The sequence below is a fragment of the Molothrus aeneus genome, chromosome 23 (genome assembly GCF_037042795.1).
Source record: "Molothrus aeneus isolate 106 chromosome 23, BPBGC_Maene_1.0, whole genome shotgun sequence".
NCBI classification, from domain to species: Eukaryota; Metazoa; Chordata; class Aves; order Passeriformes; family Icteridae; genus Molothrus; species Molothrus aeneus.
In genome coordinates, this window is record NC_089668.1 from 2,537,678 (window position 1) to 2,558,077 (window position 20,400).

At 45.5% G+C, this 20,400-nt stretch overlaps 1 protein-coding gene across 1 annotated transcript in view; it reads right to left on the reverse strand.

Moving 5' to 3' along the window:
• Window positions 1–20,400, reverse strand: part of CSMD2 (CUB and Sushi multiple domains 2) — a 263,376-nt gene that overhangs the window by 209,827 nt on the left and 33,149 nt on the right. Inside the window, exon 3 of the mRNA XM_066564613.1 lies at window positions 10,288–10,400. Coding sequence (XP_066420710.1) covers window positions 10,288–10,400 — 113 coding nt within the window. The remainder of the gene's footprint in view (window positions 1–10,287; window positions 10,401–20,400) is intronic.

Below are 20,400 nucleotides of genomic sequence, written 5' to 3' on the forward strand. Positions count from 1 at the left end.
ATGTCTGAGGGAGGGGGGCTTGGGGCTGAGTCAGCAAATGCTAATTAGCTCTGCTGCTTCCAAGCCTTAAAATCAATTAGTGGGATATTAAAGCAGACTGGCTGGGAGCTCATTGAAGTCATAAAAATCTTTTTGTGTGGCTAAAAAGGAAAAAAAAATAAAATAAAATGAAGGAAGGTTTGACTCTTCCTTCCCTGGAGAGCTGGGTGAGTCTGAGATCCTGATGGGGAGAAAATTACCCAGCCCTGGGATGTGGCTGTGCTGGGCTGGATTAGGGGAAAAGTAGGAAAATCCCAAAATCACATGGATTTAAATGAGATTTTTCCCTCTGTCCTCCTTGGAAAAATGGGAAAATACGCAGGGACCTGACTTTGCTGGGCTGGATTGGGAGGGGAAAAGCAGAAAAATCTCAAATGCACACAGATTTCAGTGGGAATTTTCCCTCTGCCTTCATTGGAGCAATGGGAACACTCAGGGACAGCAGGAGCAGCACATCCACAGCCACCAAACCCTGACTGGGAGGGGAAAAGCAGGAAAATCCCAAATCCACACAGATTTCAGTGGGAATTTTCCCTCTGCCCTCGTTGGAGCAATGGGAACATTCAGGGACCTGGCTCTGCTGGGCTGGATTGGGGAGGAAAAGCAGGAAAATCCAAAATTCACATGAATTTCAGTGGGATTTTTCCCTCTGCCTTCATTGGAACAATGGGAACACTCAGGGACAGCAGGAGCAGCACATCCACAGCCACCAAACCCTGATTGGGAGGGGAAAATCAGAAAAATCCCAAATGCACACAGATTTCAGTGGGATTTTCCCCTCTCCTTTCATTGGAAAAATGGGAACACTCAGGGACCTGGCTCTGCTGGGCTGGATTGGGGAGGAAAAGCAGGAAAATCCAAAATTCACATGAATTTCAGTGGGATTTTTCCCTCTGCCTTCATTGGAACAATGGGAACACTCAGGGACAGCAGGAGCAGCACATCCACAGCCACCAAACCCTGATTGGGAGGGGAAAATCAGAAAAATCCCAAATGCACACAGATTTCAGTGGGATTTTCCCCTCTCCTTTCATTGGAAAAATGGGAACACTCAGGGACCTGGCTCTGCTGGGCTGGATTGGGGGGGGAAAGCAGAAAAATCCCAAATGCACACAGATTTCAGTGGGAATTTTCCCTCTGCCCTCCTTGGAACAATGGGAACAGCAGCAGGAATGGGAGCAGCACATCCACAGCCACGAATCCCCAGTGTCCAGGACAGGAATCCCCAGTAAATCCCGGTCACTGCCATTCCCAGGGCAGGCATTCCAGGATTTTCCAGCTCCAAAAATCCCACTGAGCACTCCAGGAGCAACAGCACGAGCTGAATTGTGTGCCCTAAAAATCTGAATTATGTGCCCTAAAAATCTGAATTGTGTGCTCGAAAAATCTGAATTGTGTGCTCGAAAAATCTGAATTGTGTGCTCAAAAAATCTGAACTCTTGGCTTTGGAAATCTGAACCCTGGGCTTTGGAAATCTGAATCCTGAGTTTGTATTTCCCTGTTGATGCGTTGTGCTCAGTGATGGCAGCCCCAAGGAGCTGCAGCACCAAGCTCAGTCCATCTTGCACCTCAGGAAATCCACGGGATCCACCCCAAAATTCAGGTGCTCCCAACCCTGAGAATGCTCTGGGATGAGGTGATTCCATCAGGAAGATCCTTTGGAATCAGCAGCTGAGGGTCACAGGCTCAGAGGCAGAAAAATCCATGGAAATTGAGTTTTTAAGGGGTTTCTCCTCTCTCGGCTGCAGCTCCTGCACCCACCCCAAGGATATTTGACCTTGGGAATTCATGGGAACCTCTTGGATGCAGAGCCACCCTCAGTGAACATCCCCAGCCCTGCTTCTGTCCCTTTCCCCACCTAAAAGTGTGGATTCATGAACAAGACTCCCAAACTCCCAGGCAAATCCAGCTAAATTCCCAGCACAGCTACATTTCCATTTATTCCTTCGCTCTCTAATCAAGATTTTTTTCTGCTTTAGGAGTGCCTGAGCACCTGCTGCAGCCCCCAGCTCACCACCCCTGCTCAGGGCAGACACCTGGCTGCATTTTCTCCCATCCCAAAATGTACTGGACACGATGGAGCAGCGCTCACACACAGCTCCTGCCAAGGCTGGCAAAAATAAACTGCATCACCCCTGCCATGCCAATTTGCCATTCCCTCCCCTGGCAAGGCTGGAGTGGCACTGCCTGGAATGTGCTTGTGGCCAGGAGAACAATTCCAGCTCTGTTCTGTCCTTTTTTTTGTTGTTGTTGTTGTTGATCAGGAGCAAAGTGGAAATAAACAGCTAAATAGGATTTAAAAGGCAGCTTTGGATCTCTCAGGTGGCTTTTCTGTGCTCTGGGAGTTGTCCAGAAAACAGCAACTGCTGTCTAAATGCTGCAGGAGGAATTTTTGGGTCTTTCTGACCCAAAGCAAGGTTTTTATTCACACCAGTTCCCCCAGTGCTGGCACAGACCCCAAGCACCAGCAGGGATTGGGGTTAATTTGGGATAAAAAGCCCAGGTGAGGGATTTTGATTCCAGATTCCCATCCAGCACCCCACACACGTCACTGCCAGGGAATATTTGTGCCAAATCCCTCATTTCCAACCCGTGGAAATGGACCAGGAGCTGCAGGTTGTGAGCAGGGACATGGAAAAAAAAAACAATTCCCCATGAAAAACCTGCTCAAGGCAAACCAAATGTTTTATATGAGGTGGAAACCACTTAATTGGGGACACAATCAATGCAGGGCTATGCTTGAAATCTGATTATCCATCTCCTCCTGCAGACACTGCCCTGTGTAGAACAGCCCTGGCACTCAATAGTATTGACAGCCCTGCCCTGCTCTCCTGCTTTTCCAGGGAATCCAGGGAAAAATCCCTGCAGAAAAAAAAAAAAAAAAAAAAAGGCAAATTAAAGTTCCTGTGCTGGCACATCCCAAAATCCAGGATTTTATGGCCTGCCATGCTGTTTTCTTCGTGGCTTTATCACCACAAGCTGTGAAGGGCTACAAACTTGATTTTCTTCATGGAGCACAGCTCAGGAGAAGGGATGAGGAAGATCCAATAAATATTCAGGATATTCAGGTATTGTTTCCCCACTTTCCAAACCCCACAGGACGTCAGACAGCGCTGAAGCTCAGGAGGAATTCGAAAGCGGTAAAATTGTTGGAAGCTGATGAATTTACCTGAGCTGAAGGCTCTGATCAGGTATTGGGGTGGAATCATTCCCTGTGAGGGTGGGGAGGGGTTGGGATGGAGCTCCCAGAGCAGCTGGGGCTGCCCCTGGATCCCTGGAGGTGTCCAAGGCCAGGCTGGAGCCACCCTGGGATCATGGAAGGCGTCCCTGCCCTGGCAGGGGGGAACGGGATCGGTTTTGAACCCAAAACCAACCCAAACCATTCCAGAATTCCAAGTGGGAACTTCCCATCAGCATTCCCAGCTCATTCTGCATTTAGCTCTTCATTAATATTGGAAATTTGGAATATTTCACCCTCAATATCTGCAGCAGGATGTTTCGCTGTGTTTGTTTGGCTTTGTGGGGTTTTTGTTTGGCTTTGTGGGGTTTTTGTTTGGCTTTGCGGGGTTTTTGTTTGTTTGGCTTTGTGTGTTCTTCAGTTTGGGTTTTTTTGTTTGATTGCTTTTTGGTTTGTTTGGGTTTGTGGTCTTTAATTTGGGGTTTTTGTTTGTTTGGCTTCGTGCGTTCTTTAGTTTGGGTTTTAGTTTGTTTGGTTGGTGGTTTTTAGTTTATTTGAGTTTGTGTTTTTTTGTTTGTTTAGTTTGTGGTCTTTAGTTTATTTGGGTTTGTGGTCTTTATTTTGGGTTTTAGTTTGTTTGGTTGGTGGTTTTTAGTTTATTTGAGTTTGTGGTTTTTTTTGTTTGTTTAGTTTGTGGTCTTTAGTTTATTTGGGTTTGTGGTCTTTAATTTGGGTTTTTTGCTTGTTTGGGTTCGTGGGGATCTAGTTTGGGGTTTGTGGATTTTAATTTGATTTGCTTTGTGGTTTTTAGTTTGTTTGGTTTGTGGGTTTTTAGTTTGTTTGGCTTCGGGTGTTCTTTAGTTTGGGTTTTAGTTTGGTTGGTGGTTTTGAGTTTATTTGGGTTTGTGTCTTTGGTTGGTTGGTCTGTGGTCTTTAGTTTGTTTGGGTTTGTGGCCTTTAATTTGGGTTTTTTGTTTGGTTGGGTTTGTTCTTTAGTTTGGGTTTTCTGTTTGATTAGTTTTTAGTTTATTTGGGTTTGTGGTCTTTAATTTGGGGTTTTTATTTGTTTGGGTTTGTGTGGACTTAGTTTGGGTTTCGTGGATTTTAATTTGTTTGCTTTGTGGTCTTTGGCTTGGCTTTGTGTGTTCTTTAATTTGGGTTTTTTTGGTTTGGTTTGTGGTTTTTAGTTCATTTGGGCTTGTGTCTTTTCAATTCATTTGGTTTGTGGTTTTTGGTTTGGATTTTTTGTTTGTTTGGGTTTTGTGGATTTTAATTTAGTTGGTTTTGTGGATTTTAATTTGGTTGGTTTTGTGGTTTTTAGTTTATTTGGTTTGTGGTTTTTAGTTTGTTCAGATTTGTGGGCTTTAGTTTGTTTTATGTCTTTTCATTTATTTGAGTCTGTGGCTTTTAATTTGTTTGGTTTATGGATTATTTGTTTTGCTTTTGTGGATTTTCTGGCTGGCCGGTTTTGTGGGTTTTTAGTTTCTTTTGTGACTTTTTAATTTGTTTGGTTTTGAGGATTTTTCTTTATTTGGGTTTGTGGGATTTTAGTTCATTTGGCTTTGTGGGATTTTAGTTCATTTGGCTTTGAGGGATTTTAGTTCATTTGGCTTTGAGGGATTTTAGTTTATAGGGTTCTCTGGGATTTTATTTATTTGGCTTTGTGGGATTTTAGTTCATTTGGCTTTGTGGGATTTTATTCATTTGGGTTTGAGGGATTTTATTTATTTGGGTTTGTGGTTTTTAGTTTGGTTTGGCTTTGTTTGCTTTGGGTTTTCCTCCACCAAGGACACTCTGAGCCTACCAAACCCAGAAGCTCATTTGGGCACCTTTTAGACAAAAATCTCCATTATTGAGCCAACAGGAACTCAAACTGATCCCTCAACAGAGCCAAACTCCAGCTGGGAAAAGGGAGAAGCGCAGCAGCAACATCCCAAAAAAACCCCGGAGCCAGGAATGCTCCGAGAGGGACGGGAGCAGCAATAAAAACACAATTTAATTGTATTTTCTCCATCTGTTTGCACAACTCTGCAAAGAGCCTGTGAAGAATGAGCCCAGTATTTATCTCCAAACAGCTCCAGCTCCTTTCCCTGGGGATTTAACGCCTCTAATTCCTGAAAATGAGCAGTGTCGGTGCAGCCCTAATTGCTCCTTTTCACTCAGTGTTTGCAGAGAGAATTCACTGCAGCTGCCATCGATGTCTTGGGAAGGGAAAGTTTCATCCCCTGGAATTCCTCAGGGATCCACAGGGCCCTGCTTCCCCCCAGGAATTCCCACTGAATTCTGCTTTTTTTTGGGGAGGGGGAGAAATCCAGCCCACCAACAAAAAACCCCGCCCTAAAACTGAAATTTTAAAATTTTAATTTTAAATTAATTTTTAAAAATTAATTTTCATTTTAATTTAATTAAAATTGAAATTTTAAGTCACAAAGAGGAAGGTTCCTAAAAAGAAGGGCTTTTTTTAAAATATTTTACTTAAATATTCATTTATTTTATGTCTGAATATATTTAAAACACTCTGGTTTTTAAACACTGGTTTATATCCCTTTGGATCCCTTTGAAATAGGGCCCTGGGTCCCTCCAGGAATTCCCACTGAATTCTGCTTTTTTTGGGGGGGAAAAATCCAGACCACCAACAAAAACCCCGCCCTAAAATTAAAATTTTAAGTTACAAAGAGGAAGGTTCCTAAAAAAAAGGCATTTTTAAGATATTTTACTTAAATATTTGTGTATTTTATGTTTATATATATTTTAAATAGTCACTTATTGGTTTATATCCCTTTATACCCCTTTAAAAAAGGGCCCTGGGTCCCTCCAGGAATTCCCACTGAATTCTGCTTTTTTGGAGGGGGTGGAAAAATCCAGACCACCAAAGAAAAACCCATCCTTAAAGTAAAATTCTAAGTTCCATAGTTCAACATTCCTAGAAAAATAGCATCTGGCATTATTGCACCCCTCTACTTTTACAAATCCCTCTTCATTTGTATTTTACTTAAATACAGGTGTATTTTATGTCAATTTCTATTTAAAATATTAATTTTTAATATTGGTTTTTATCTCTATCCTTTTAAAATGTACATATGTATGTATATGTAATATATATAAAATATATATAAATTATTTATCGATATATTTGTATATACACATTATATTATATATAAATATATATAAATATATATATATAAATATATATATATGTATATATATATATACATATATATATATATACCCTTTTTTAATATATATAATTATATCCCTCTTCTACAGTTAGATTTAGAAATTGTGTCCTGACAAGGATATAAATGAAAATACAACCTCATGCTCTGCTTGACAAGGTGGGGATTGCCCCAAAGTTGGATTTGGGAAGTCTTTTCCAACCCTAACCCAAGTTCCACCATTGTGTTTTTCCTTAAATCCCTTTTTATTTGTCACCCTCTACTCTAACACAGCACCCAGAGGTGGTGATTTCACAATAATTGAATTTACTTTAATAATTTAATCTTCTTTTATCCTTTCATTAGTGAACAAATGAACCACCTGCTCTGCATCCCCTGCTTTATTTATTATTTCTGTGGAATTTGTGTCACTTTTCCTCTCACTGGCTCAAATTTGCCTGATTTATTTGAAGTCAGCTCTGAGTGAATTCCTCAGGTGTGAGGCAGCAAGGAGAGGAATTCATTCCCTTTGCAGTCCAGCCTCTACACACCTTCCAGGGCAAGCAAAAATAAAATAAAAATGGGCATTTCTACATTTTTAGGAAGATGATTTTTTTTTTCCACCAGATGAGGCTGTCAAGATTCACATCCCAGTCAAATTTAACTGGGATTATTTATAACTGGCTCCAAAAAAAAAAAAAATAAATCTGCAGCTGAAAGGAAATTCAGGACTCCACAGCTGGGTTGGGGCTGGGAAAAGAAAAAATCCTTTAGTGAGAAAAGAAGGAAAAATCCCCCAGTCTGAGGGTGAACAGGGCTAATTAGGAAATCATGTTGAATTCAAGGGACAGTAAACAGGGAAAGAAAACAAATTTAGGGATGCTAAAAGCATGAAAGCATTTAATTTCAATATTTTCCAAATGAGACGTGCTGAAACCGAGCTCCCTGAACTGCTGGTGTTTCCTGGAAGCTCCTAAGTAAAAAAAAAAAAAAATACCTTGAGATCAAAGCATTTTATTGAAATGGAAATGAAATCCTCTCTGTTGTCCCAATTCCCCCAGAAGGCGCTGACAGATTTTCAGCTCCTGCCCTGGGTGCCCTCAGTTCTTTTTCCTCAGCAGCCCCTAAATCCATTTTAGGGCTGGCCCAAGGCTCTCTCCCCTCCCCAGATGGGATTTTGGGGGGTCCATTCCCACATTTTCAAGCTGCTGCACTTCTCCCTTTTCCCAGCTGGAGTTTGGCTCTGTTGAGGGATCAGTTTGAGTTCTTGTTGGCTTTGGGGACTCAATAATGGAGATTTTTTTGTCTAAAAGTTGCCCAAATGAGCTTCTGGGTTTGGTAGGCTGAGAGCGTTCTTAAAGGAGGAAAACCCAAAGCAAACAAAGCCAAACCAAACTAAAAACCACAAACCCAAATAAATAAAATCCCAGAGAACCCTATAAACTAAAATCCCACAAAGCCAAATAAATAAAATCCCACAAAGCCAAATAAATAAAATCCCACAAAGCCAAATGAACTAAAATCCCAGAGAACCCTATAAATTAAATCCCACAAAGCCAAATGAACTAAAATCCCACAGACCCAAATACCCAAATAAAGTAAAACCCAAAAATCCAAATAAACTAAAATCCCACAAACCTAAATGAACAAAAATCCCAGAAACCCCTATAAACTGAAATCCCACAAACCCAAATGAAGTAAAATCCCACAGACCCAAATAAAGTAAAATCCCACAAACCCAAATAAAGTAAAAAATTCCACAGACCCAAATGAAGTAAAATCCCACAAACCCAAATAAAGTAAAATCCCACAGACCCAAATGAAGTAAAATAAATCCCACAGACCCAAATGAAGTAAAATCCCACAGACCAAACCACAGATTCCCGAGTATGGGGATTTTGGAGGGGATTTTGAATGAGTTACAGACAGGACTTGTGGGTTTTGAGATGATGTGATTTGTTTTTATCTCCTCCACAGGCAGGAAGGGTGAGCTTGGCTCACATTGCTACAGCACGGGTCAGAAGGTCACAACACCCTTAGTTACAAGACTTTTAAAGGATTTATTGACCAATAAAACACTGCTAACAAGGATATTTACATTTTTGACCCAATCCTTAAATATTTCATCTTCATGCTACAGTGTTAGCCAATCGTGCTATGGCACACAAACCTACAGCACTGCATCCTAAACTCCTTGATTACCTTTGTAATTAATATTATTATTTTTTTTAATATCTTAAACTTTAAAACTCGAAATTTCCCTCTTCTTAACTTAATGTGTCTCTGTTTAAACTGTAAATCCACATTCTCATTTCCAGCACCTCAGTTTGGGAGCCTTTCCCAAGGTCTCAGATCAAATCCTGGGTTTAATTCTAAGCTTAGGCTTACAGGCCCAAAGTTCTGAGAATCTCCTGCAGTTTGGAATCCAGCACCCAAAGAACTGAAGCAGCAGCCTAAACTGCATTGATCACCTCCTTCAGCCTTAATTAACACCCAAAATGTGAATAATTTGCTTTGGGGCAGGCTCAGGGTGGTATTTCAGCAAGTGAACCCTTCTCCCACCCTCAAAATAAAACTCTGATTTATGCCAGCGCTCTCTCTGCCACTCTGGCTCAGGTTAAGTTTTAAATACATTTATTTTCCCCTTCAGTTAGAGCCCTGAAAGCCTCCTAATCACCAGTCAAATAAAGCCCAGATCGTTTCAGATGTGTGTGACTAAAGGGCAGCCCTGGCCCCAGCCTTTGTACAACATTTCCTGCAGCATCAAGGTAATAAAAGAACATTACAGAGTGTACAAGGAGCCGTGTGTAAATGCCAAAAAATCAACTGGAAATGTCAAGAAAGTGCAAAAGCAGCAGCGTGTCCTGTGTGCCAGGATTTGGGAGTGTCTCACACAGAGACTGACAGGTGCTCCAGCACAGGGGCTGCAAATGGTCAAAGCTGAAACAAAAGTGGGAAAAACTGGGGGGGAAAAGCAGTTTTGTAAATGGATTTGCCTTTGCTCCTAATGGGTGCTGAGATCACCTGTGCCAACATCCTCACCTGCCCAAAACCTTCACCTGTCCCAAAACCTCCACCTGTCCTGACATCCTCACCTGTTCCAAAATCCTCACCTGCCCAAAACCTTCACCTGTCCCAAAATCCTCACTTGTCCCAAAAGCTTCACCTGCCCAAAACTCTCACCTGTCCTGACATCCTCACTTGTCCCAAAATCCTCACCTGCCCTGACATCCTCAACTGTCCCAAAACCTTCATCTGCCCCCAAATCTTCACCTGTCCCAACATCTTTACCCGTCCTGACATCTTCACCTGTCCCAACATCCTCACCTGTCCCAAAACCCTCACTTGTCCCAAAACCTTCATCTGTCCCAAAATCCTCACCTGTCCCAAAATCCTCACCTGCCCCAAAATCCTCACCTTCCCCAAAATCCTCACCTGTCCCAAAACCCTCACTTGTCCCAAAACCTTCACCTGTCCCAAAACCCTCACTTGTCCCAAAACCTTCACCTGTCCCAAAATCCTCACCTGTCCCAAAATCCTCACCTGTCCCAAAACCCTCACTTGTCCCAAAACCTTCACCTGTCCCAAAACCCTCACTTGTCCCAAAACCTTCACCTGTCCCAAAATCCTTACCTGCCCCAAAATCCTCACCTGCCCCAAAACCTTCACTTGTCCCAAAACCTTCACCTGTCCCAACAGAATTCCAGGGAATTCAACCAGAACACACTTTTAACCAAAAAAAACCCACAAAACGCTCTGCTGGAAGGAACCAGCAATTAAAATGCTGGAAAAAAAACCAGATTAAATTACACAACGAGGAGGCAGAGATGTGCAGCTCCTGGTGCAGACTCTGCAGCTCAGTTTCCCACCTCCCAGGCCCAGCTCAGGTGCAGTCCCAGCCCCTCCTGGACTCACCTTCATAGCTGGCCTGGAAGCCTTGGGCACTGACGGCGTAGTCACTGACGAGCCACAGGGACAGCACCAGGCCCGTGCTGACGATGGGAGCAGGCAGCTGGAAGCCTGTCAGCCTGCAAAAAACACACACAAGGTCAGCCCCAGCAGGGGAAACACACACGAGGTCACACTCATGGGGAAAAACACACACGAGGTCACACTCATGGGGAAAAATCCACACAAAGTCAGGCCCCACCAAGAAAAACCCACAGCAAGGTCAGCCCAACCAAGGAAACCCAAAGCTGGGTCATACTCACCAAGAAAACACACACAAGGTCAGCCCCAACAGGAGAAACACACACAAGGTCAGCTCCAACAGGAGAAACACACACGAGGTCACACTCATGGGGAAAAATCCACACAAGGTCAGACCCACCAAGAAAAACCCACAGCAAGGTCAGCCCAACCAAGGAAACCCAAAGCTGGGTCATACTCACCAAGAAAATACACACAAGGTCAGCCCCAGCAGGGAAAACCCGAAGCCAGGTCACACTCATAGGTAAAAACACACACAAGGTCACACTCATAGGGAAAAACACACACAAGGTCACACTCATGGGGAAAAATCCATACAAGGTCACACTCATAGGGAAAAACACACACAAGGTCACACTCATGGGGAAAAATCCACACAAAGTCAGGCCCCACCAAGAAAAACCCACAGCAAGGTCAGCCCAACCAAGGAAACCCAAAGCTGGGTCATACTCACCAAGAAAACACACACAAAGTCAGCCCCACCAGGGAAAACCCGAAGACAGGTCACACTCATAGGGAAAAACACACACGAGGTCACACTCATGGGGAAAAATCCATACAAGGTCACACTCATGGGGAAAAACCCACAGTGAGGTCACACTCAGCACTGCCCTACAGAAACCCATAGCATGGTCACACTCATCACTTCTGACCTGGCAAAAACCCACAGTGAGGTCACACTCAACCAAGAAAACCCATACAAGGTCACGTTCATCACTTCTGACCTGCAAAAAACCCACAGTGAGGTCAGCCCCACCAGGAAAAACCCACACAAGGTCACAACCACCAGAAAAAACCCCACAACCAGGTCAGCCTCTCCAGGGAAAACCCACACAAGGTCACACTCACCATTCCTGCCCTACAAAAACCACACACAAGGTCACACTCAGCATTCCTGCCCTACAAAAACCACACACAAGGTCACACTCAGCATTCCTGTCCCACAAAAACCACACACAAGGTCACACTCAGCATTCCTGCCCTACAAAAACCACACACAAGGTCACACTCAGCACTGCCCTACAAAACCCAGCAGTGGGGTTGATCCCATCACGCTCCTGGAGGAGCCCAGAGCTCCAGAACACCTGGGACAGCCTGAGAGCAACAAATCCTGGGCTCTTCCCACCTCCTGCCTGCCCACAGGAACTGCTCCTGCGGTTTTCCACAGTTTTTCACAGTTTTCCACAGTTTTCCACAGGTTTTCTCCACTCCTGTGGTTCCTCACTGGTCCTGGCCCAAAGCCATCCCTGCTTCACACCCTGGTCCCCATCACCTGCCCTGGGACACTCCACAAGGCCAGCTCTGGGATGCTGGAGCAGAACCCACCCCATGGGACAGAGATTTTGGGGTGCTGAGTGAGACCAATGCTTAAAATATTTTGAGAGCCTTGGAGTAAAAATCTGACTGAAGTGTTCTACAAACTGCACTGAACTGAACCCAAAAAACAGGCAAAAAATGGATGTTAACAACTAATTAAAGCCTTCAGTGTGGTGCCTCCGGAGTGTTTGACATGGAAAAGGCTGGAAGGTTCTGGGAATCCTCCCCAGGACAAGGATGGGGGTTTTATGTGGGCACAGATCCAAAACGCACCAAAGGATGGTTCCCAGCTCCTCCCTGAGATAAAAATCCAAGCTCACAGCCAGGAAATTGCTGCACCAGAGGGTCTGGGAGCTGCACTGCAGGAACTCCCAGGACACGGGCACAAATCAGGGTGAAGAGCAGAAAATAAAACTGGACAAATCCAGGAACTCCCACCTGCTTCCCTTATGGGCTCACAGCTAAATGACAACTGATTTTTATTATAAAAACCTGTTTGTTACTGATTTTCATTAATCCCAAACACAAACCCCTGGTGCTGAGCCATCCCCAGAGCAGCTTGTTGACCAGAATTACAATTTTACAACTTCCAAACCTCCTTACACGTGGCCAAGGGGATTCCTGGCCAGGTTTCCAGTTTGAAGCCATCCCAGGGTGGATTCCTGCCTGCCACTGCTGGGGCCAGGAATTCAGGAGCAATCCCTGAGCTGCCCCAAACCCAAACCTCCACAAACCACAGGAGCAGCAGGAACTGAAGGAATTTGGTATCATTTGGGATCAGGAGTGTTCAAGGATAAATAAGAAAAAAGAGAATTTAAAGCTTCTTACAACACACTCTGAGGTTTATCCAGCCAGACTTTGCGCCACGGGGGCAAAGGATCAGCAGGATACAAAGCTCTCTGCCCCTTCAGGAAATACCTGCAAATGTTATTCAGGGCATTTCCTCTCCTCACAGGGAATGAAAAGGCACCCACAGAACAAAACCAGCTTTGGAGGGTTTAAATTTAAATAATTTAGATTTCTCTGAGCACCCAGCCCAAGCAATTCCTGCTCAAAGTCATCATCAGCCCCTGAGACAGGGAGGGAACTTCCTCCTCTTCTCTCTGCCTCTCATTGAGCAAACCTAAATATTTTTTCACACACATTTGAGCTCTGACTGATGAGAGCTGACAGGCTCTGCCTGAGAACTTTATTGAAGCAAAATTTCCAGTTATTGGCAGAGCTCACGGAGTTGCCAGCCCATGATTTAAGTTTTAATGTCAGCACAGCAGCACTGACCAGCCCTCAGCATAAAATCCACGCTCTGGACAAGCTGGAAGGACAATTGCTCCTGTTTATTAACAATCAGAGCTTCCAGGAGCCAGAAGGATTCAGTTTTTACTGTGCTGAGTGGAAGTGTCATTGTTTTTTATTAATTAATTTGGCAGTTTAATTAGAGTGGCCTGCTGAAACGTCCACACACTTTAAAAAAAATAATCCAGGAAATGCCTGGACCAGCTTTAATAAAAGCAGAACCTGCTGATTTATCTTCCCCTGATCAGCCCACACCATCACCCAGAATTTTTTAATGCCTTTCATTACCCAGAGTGGATCTGCTCCCTCTGAGCTGAGCTTTCTGCATCGTGGATTCTGCTCACAGCCCCTGTGCTAAGAGGGGAGAACACTTTGCAGATGTTGCTTTTAATTCAGGGCAACAGGAACATGTCCTTTACCTGTAAGGAAGAGCTGCTGTCCCCCAGGAGTCACAGGAATTAAATGTTACCTGAAACAACACTGCCCTGCAGCATTTATTCCAGCACAACTGCTGTTTTCTACTAACAGGGCTTTAAAAGAGAAATTCCTGTGCACGAGGGCATGAAATTGTCACTGAGCTTGTTCTCAGAGCCCACAATGACTGGAGAGAGAATTTCCAGAGAACCTCTAGAAATTGATAAACTGAGCTTGTTCTCACAACCCACAATGACTGGAGACACAATTTCCATGAGAACCTCTAGAAATTGATAAACTGAGCTTGTTCTCAGAGCCCACAATGACTGGAGAGACATTTTCCAGGGGAACCTCTACAAATTGTTAAACTGAGCTTGTTCTCACAACCCACACCGGCTGTAGAGAAAATTTCCATGAGGACCTCTAGAAATTGTTAAACTGAGCTTGTTCTCACAACCCACACTGGCTGGAGACACAATTTCCATGAGAACCTCTAGAAATTGTTAAACTGAGCTTGTTCTCAGAGCCCACACTGGCTGGAGAGACATTTTCCAGGTGAATCTCTAGAAATTGATAAACTGAGCTTGTTCTCAGAGCCCACACTGGCTGGAGAGACATTTTCCAGGTGAATCTCTAGAAATTGATAAACTGAGCTTGTTCTCAGAGCCCACAATGGCTGGAGAGAGAATTTCCATGAGAACCTCTACAAATTGTTAAACTGAGCTTGTTCTCAGAGCCCACAATGACTGGAGAGACATTTTCCAGGTGAATCTCTAGAAATTGATAAACTGAGCTTGTTCTCACAACCCACACTGGCTGGAGAGACATTTTCCAGGGGAACCCCTAGAAATTGATAAATCCAAGCAGCAATGACCCTCAGAGGTTCCCTTGTGTGTCCCCAACCAGCAGAGCAGCACCGAAGGCACAAAACCCCCTGCAAACCCTGCTCCCCACCCACCAAAAATCCCCTCAGCCCACAGAACATCACAGGTGGCTCCACTGAAAGCCAGCTCAGCCAGAAGGAAGCGGGAAATGCTGCTTCAGACAGGGAAATAAATCCCTGAGCAGCAGCTCCAGCTCTGCCCCCACAGCCCTCCTGGCTGCTCCTGCCCTGGGAATGAGCTGGAGCTGCTCCTGCTTCTCACTGGAATCACAGTAAAAGCCACTTCTCTCCTCTTAAGCCTGCAGCCAACACACACAGCTGATTTTTTTTCTTCTGCTCTGATGTCCTTGTCTTGTCCAAGGCAGCATCCCCTTGAAGAACAATCATTTACCATGGCCACGCTCAAAAGCTCAGCTCTGCTGTTCCAAAGCCCCAGGACAGGCAGCGCTGGCAGGAATCCCTGCTTGGTAACTGCTCTCCTGCCTCCCTCCCTAAATCCGAGGGATTGAAACCAGGGGCAAGGCAGACAGAACGTGGCATCACTCCCCACCAAACAGCAATTCTGACATTGCTGATCTTGAGGGCAGCAACACAAAAAAACCACAAACTAACAAGGCAAAGAAGCAGCAAACTCCACTCCTTTGTTTTTATGGAGGTGAGGGCAGTAATAACAGCAGGAATAATCATATTCCATTCCTTCTGTACCTCCAGCCAAATGGATTATTGAGTGATTATCCCCTTAACGTGCTCGGAGCCAGTGCTGATTGTGTGAGATCTGCAATGTGGTTTTCATTGGCTTAATTTTGCTCCTGCAGCGAGGAACCAAACGAAGCCAGCGCCAGAAATGCCACTTGATAAGCTTGCCCTTGCAAAAAATCAATATATCCAAACAAATCAACCCAGAAATCCTCTGCTCTCTTTGCATCCCTCGTGCTCTGCTTCAGGTGTGCCATGGATGCTGCAAATCTTCCTGGTTTGGCTCCCAGCTTGCAGCAGGACAGGAAAAATCAGTTTTGGGAGAGGTGATGGCAGTGAGAAGCACCTTCCACAGGTGAGGAACCCCACCTGCCATGAAGCTCAGCCTGCATGGGACAGAATCCCAGAATCCCAGAATCAGGGAGGTTGGAAAAGCCCTCCAAGGAGCATCCAAGCTGTGCCCAATCCCCACTTTGTCCCCAGGTGCCACATCCAAACCTGGACACCTCCAAACCTCCCTGGGCAATGCCTGACCACCCTTTCCATGGAGACATTTTCCCTAAAATCCAATTTAAACCTCTCCTGGTTCAGCTGGAGGCCGTTCCCTCTCCTCCTGTCCCTGTTCCCTGGAGCAGAGCCCAACCTGGGGCTGTCCCCTCCTGGCAGGAGCTGAGCAGGGCCACAAGGTCCCTCCCTCCTGTTGGGAAGGATGAAAGTTTGACAAGAAAGTCTCACAGATGCGTGTGTGCTTAGCAGAAAGATTTTTAAATGTACAGTCTGATGAAGGAATAGAGATGGAAGCAAGTTCTGGTATAGAAGAAAAGAATTGCTGAGCCAGTCTGACTGGATAACCAAGGAGGCCAAGGGTGTGTGAGTTATTATGAGGGGTTTTTATGGCTTAGAGCAAAGGATAAACCCACCCCAACAAGAAGATGTTTTTACCAAGCAGAAAGAGAGCACAGGCAAACAAGGCAGCAAATGTGGCAAGGAGAAAAAAGCTCTCAGAATGCAAGAAAACTGAAAACCAACTTCTGGCTTAAACTGCAATGTACTGACTGTTAGTGACTGGAGAACAGTAACATGAATATGGTAATTACAGTAGTTATGATAGGTTATAGATAAAAGTTAAGGTATAGATTCTGCTGTATTGAGATGCTCAGCAAAGAAAAGTCTAGAATGCATTGCAACCAAAAGAAAAGTACAGAATGCATTGTAACCAAAAGAAAAGTCTATAATGCATTGTAACCAAAAGAAAAGCATAGAATGCATTGTGACCAAAACCAAAGGCTCTCCAGGCCTGCCTGCAGCTGGAGCTGACAGCTGTGGGCACAGCTCTGTCACCCACAGCCCTGGACTGCTGGAACCTCTTGGATACAATAAACTGCATTTTGGATACAATAAACTGCATTTTGGAGAGCCCCTGGAGTCCCACATCCCTCATTTCGGCTCTTACACCCTTCTGAGCTTCCTTTTCTCCAGGCTGAGCCCCCTCAGCTCCAGCAGGAGTTTTCCAGCGTTCCCTGGATCTCTCCAGCCCCTCTGGCCCCCTCCAGTGTGACAGCACCCATGGCAAAGTGCTCAGTGCCTCTGTGACAGGGGCACAGCCCAACCAGAGCCCCCCTGGCTGCTCTGCTCAGCAGCTTCAAGCCACACCTGAACATTTCTTTTTCCCCCCAAACCCCAACACCCCCCAGGCCTGTTCCAAGCCCCCCTCAGCTCCATCTGTTGCACATTTTGCCATCCCTTGGATGCAGCAGGGCCGTGCTGACGCACTCGGGGAGTGCAGGTGCCATAATTAAAGCCCAGCCCATTATTTTTCTGGTAGGATGCCCACCATCAGCTCAGGCTGCAATCAAAATAGTTATTGCAGCTGGCAATCCAGCAGCCTTTAAAGCATAAATGCTGGAGAAGTGTCTCAGAACATCTAATGAAAATGCACTGGATTGTGTCATTTAACCCAGCATTAAATTACAGCACCCCAGAGCTCGGTGAGCTTTTTCCTGCCTTTCATTTAAAGGCACCTATTAGGGAAAATTTCCCATCAAATGAGGCACAATCCTTGCTGTGTGCAGGGTGAATGACAGCAGCCTGGCAGCCCTGCACCAGCCTGGGGTGATGATCCTGGCAGGGCAGGTGGGAGGGTGGGGACGCTGCCCCTCTGCCCAGCCCTGGGGCACATCTGGAGGGCTTGTCCAGCTGTGGATCCTCCAGGAGCTCCTGGAGTGCTGCAGAGCTCAGGAACTGAGAGAACCCAGGACACCCCTCTGGCTGTCCAGGATGGCCAGGACCCCTGCCAGGGGGCTCAGAAGCCCAAAATGCCCCTGTGGGTTTGATTATGACCCATGGAGCAAATGACCAACCTTAGATGAAGATCAGCAAGCCACAACAGTTTAGGTAGAATGATAGTGAAGTTATCACAGGGTGGAAAAGTAGATTTTGGGGTTTTTGGTATGGGGGTTCAGGAGGCAAGATGGAGGAATCTGGGTGTGTCCAGCCTTTCTCCTTCTTCTTCTTGGCCTCCATCTTCTGCTGTGATGGTGGCACTCACAGATTGGTCTAGAGTAGAAGCTCACTGTCTAACACAGGTGATAGGAGCAATCCCTGAGGTATTGGGAAGTTATTGTAAATATTGTACATGTAGTTTTTAGTACAAAGACATAACCCTGCCCTGGGGCAGGCAAAGTGCCTGGAACTGTCCTGCTGGATGGACCTCGGCAGGGCAGGAGAAAATTTTTTATAGATAAGAAACAATAAACAACCTGGAGATCGAGAAATGAAGAGCTCCAACTCATTCTTCAAGCCCTCGGGCTGGGAAAAGACTTTTAACAATCTCGGGGGCAAGATGGAGGAATCTGGGCGTGTCCAGTCTTTCTCCTTCTTCTTCTTCTTGGCCTCCATCTTCTGCTGTGATGGTGGCACTTTCAGACTGGTTTAGAGTAGAAGCTCACTGTCTAACACAGGTGATAGGTATGAAGTTATTGTAAATATTGTACATGTAGTTTTTAGTACAAAGACATAACCCTGCCCCGGGGCAGGCAGAGTGCCTGGAACTGTCCTGCTGGATGGACCTCGGCAGGGCAGGAGAAAATTTTTTATAGCTAAGAAACAATAAACAACCTGGAGACCGAGAAATGAAGAGCTCCAACTCATTCTTCAAGCCCTCGGGCTGGGAAAAGGGACTTTTAACATTTTCAGGGTCACAGCGACCCAGAAAGACCCCGAGATAAGGAAGGGCCTGGAGCAGGAAAGGTTGGGCTGAGGAGATGCTGAGAGGGGCTGCCAGCCCAGGTGCTGCTGCCTCAGCCTCTCTCACACACCTCATGCCTTCTCCTTGCTGCAGAATTTCCCATTGCCAGGGGCTGTGGGCAGCAGCCACCCCTCAGCAGCCAGCTCTCTCTCTCTCCTGGCATTTCCTCAGGCTTGGCTGGGACAGGAATTTCCCCCCTCAGTGGCTCTGTTAGATTTTTTTTTTTCCCCCTGTATTTATTAAAGAAAAACACAATTACAGCGAGATGTCAGCTTTTTTCCAGAGCCCATGGACACGAAGGCTCTCATTAATCATCAATAAAACAAGCAGAGCATGATCTGAGAGCACTCCCAGCTCCCAAATGCTGCAGACACTTAAAAGGCAGCTCTGTCCTCCAGGCACAGCTCACTGGTGTCACTGAGATAGTTGTCCTTTCATTTGCAGCCCTGCAAGGCTGAAATGATGCTCTGGACCAAAAAAAAAAACCAAAAAAAAAAATCAACTCTCAAGCAACTTAAAAGGATCCTGCAGTGACACAAGAACAGCTCCCAGTTGGATTTAGCCAAGCTGGTGGAGGGATTTGTGCTCAGAACCCAACTGTTTTTGTTTGGGAGTCAGGCACAGAACGAACACCTGCACAGGAGTGCTTGGATCTGCTCACATTTCCCTCACGTGGCCAATTCTATCCCACCCCAGCTGCTGGAGATCTGATTCCAAACCACTACAATCCACTGGTTCTGACATTCACTGCTTTTATTTTTCTTCCCACGACAGTTAACAAGCAAAGGGCAACAAAACCTCATTTTTTTTCTTTTTTCTGCTCCTTAACCTCTCCCAGTGCCATGAACACCACCAAGTTTCCCAGGAATTTTATCCAGCACTGCTCTCAGCCTCAGGAATGAGCTGCACCTCCCTCCTTTTCCCAAGCCAAGCCCAATCCATCAAGGCCCAGGAGCCCTTTGCTTACCCCTGACACTGACAAAGTTTCATTAACCAACACGGGCTCGGGGGACACTGACAGAGCCCATAAATCCCAGCCTGGATGGATTTCTCCACTTGTTTAAAGCAGGGTTTGGGTCAATTCCCACTAGGAAAGTGTTATTTATAGAGCCCAGAGCCAGCACAGCCAGCTCAGATATATGAGGCCTTCATGGCTCAGGCTGGGGACAGGTACTGAGCATCAAATTTCAATAAATTTGATTTTCCATGCAATGCAATGGACTGAGAAGACCACGGAGCTGGCTGTGATTTATTCTTTCTCTCACATCCCTTCCATGCTGGTTTTTCCAGGACTTCCTGGGACTTGCAGTGGGATTTTGTCCCCTCTGCCCTGCTCAGGTGAGACCCCACCTGCAGAGCTGCCTCCAGCCCTGGGAGGAGCTGTCCCTGCCCCATGGGATGAGCTTTAATTCCCTTCCCACCCAAATCCTTCCACAATTCCACGAGATCCAACTGTGGCACCTCTGTTCTCAGCCTCCTTATGACAAACCAAGAGGAAGAAAAACACAAATTCACAGGAAAAGTTCATCAAATCTCAGTCACCCCCCTGGCAAATCCGAGCTGACATTCTGAGTAAACAAAGGCAAGTTTGGATACAGCCCAAGCACGGCTCAGCAGCTTCAATTCAGAACTTGGCAGATTTGGGTTATTTCTGTCTTTCTTCAAAAAACAAAAAACCCAAAAAAATTAAGAAAAAAAAAAAAAGCAAAAAGAGAAAAGTCACCAGGGGTGTGAAACGGAGTAAATGGGAAAAATAAGTTCTTGGAACGCCCTGGAAATCACAGGGGGTGTTTATTTTGTTTATAGGTTTGTTTATTGCTAAACACAGGGCAAGTGGGGAGCAAGGAGCAAAGCGTTGCCACAGTGGAGGTGTTGGGAAGAGCCAGGGCTCCCAGCAGCCCTGCAGAGCAGGAATGCAGAGTCCTACAGCCTGCAGAGCAGGCACAAATCTCTGACACGGCTTGAAAGG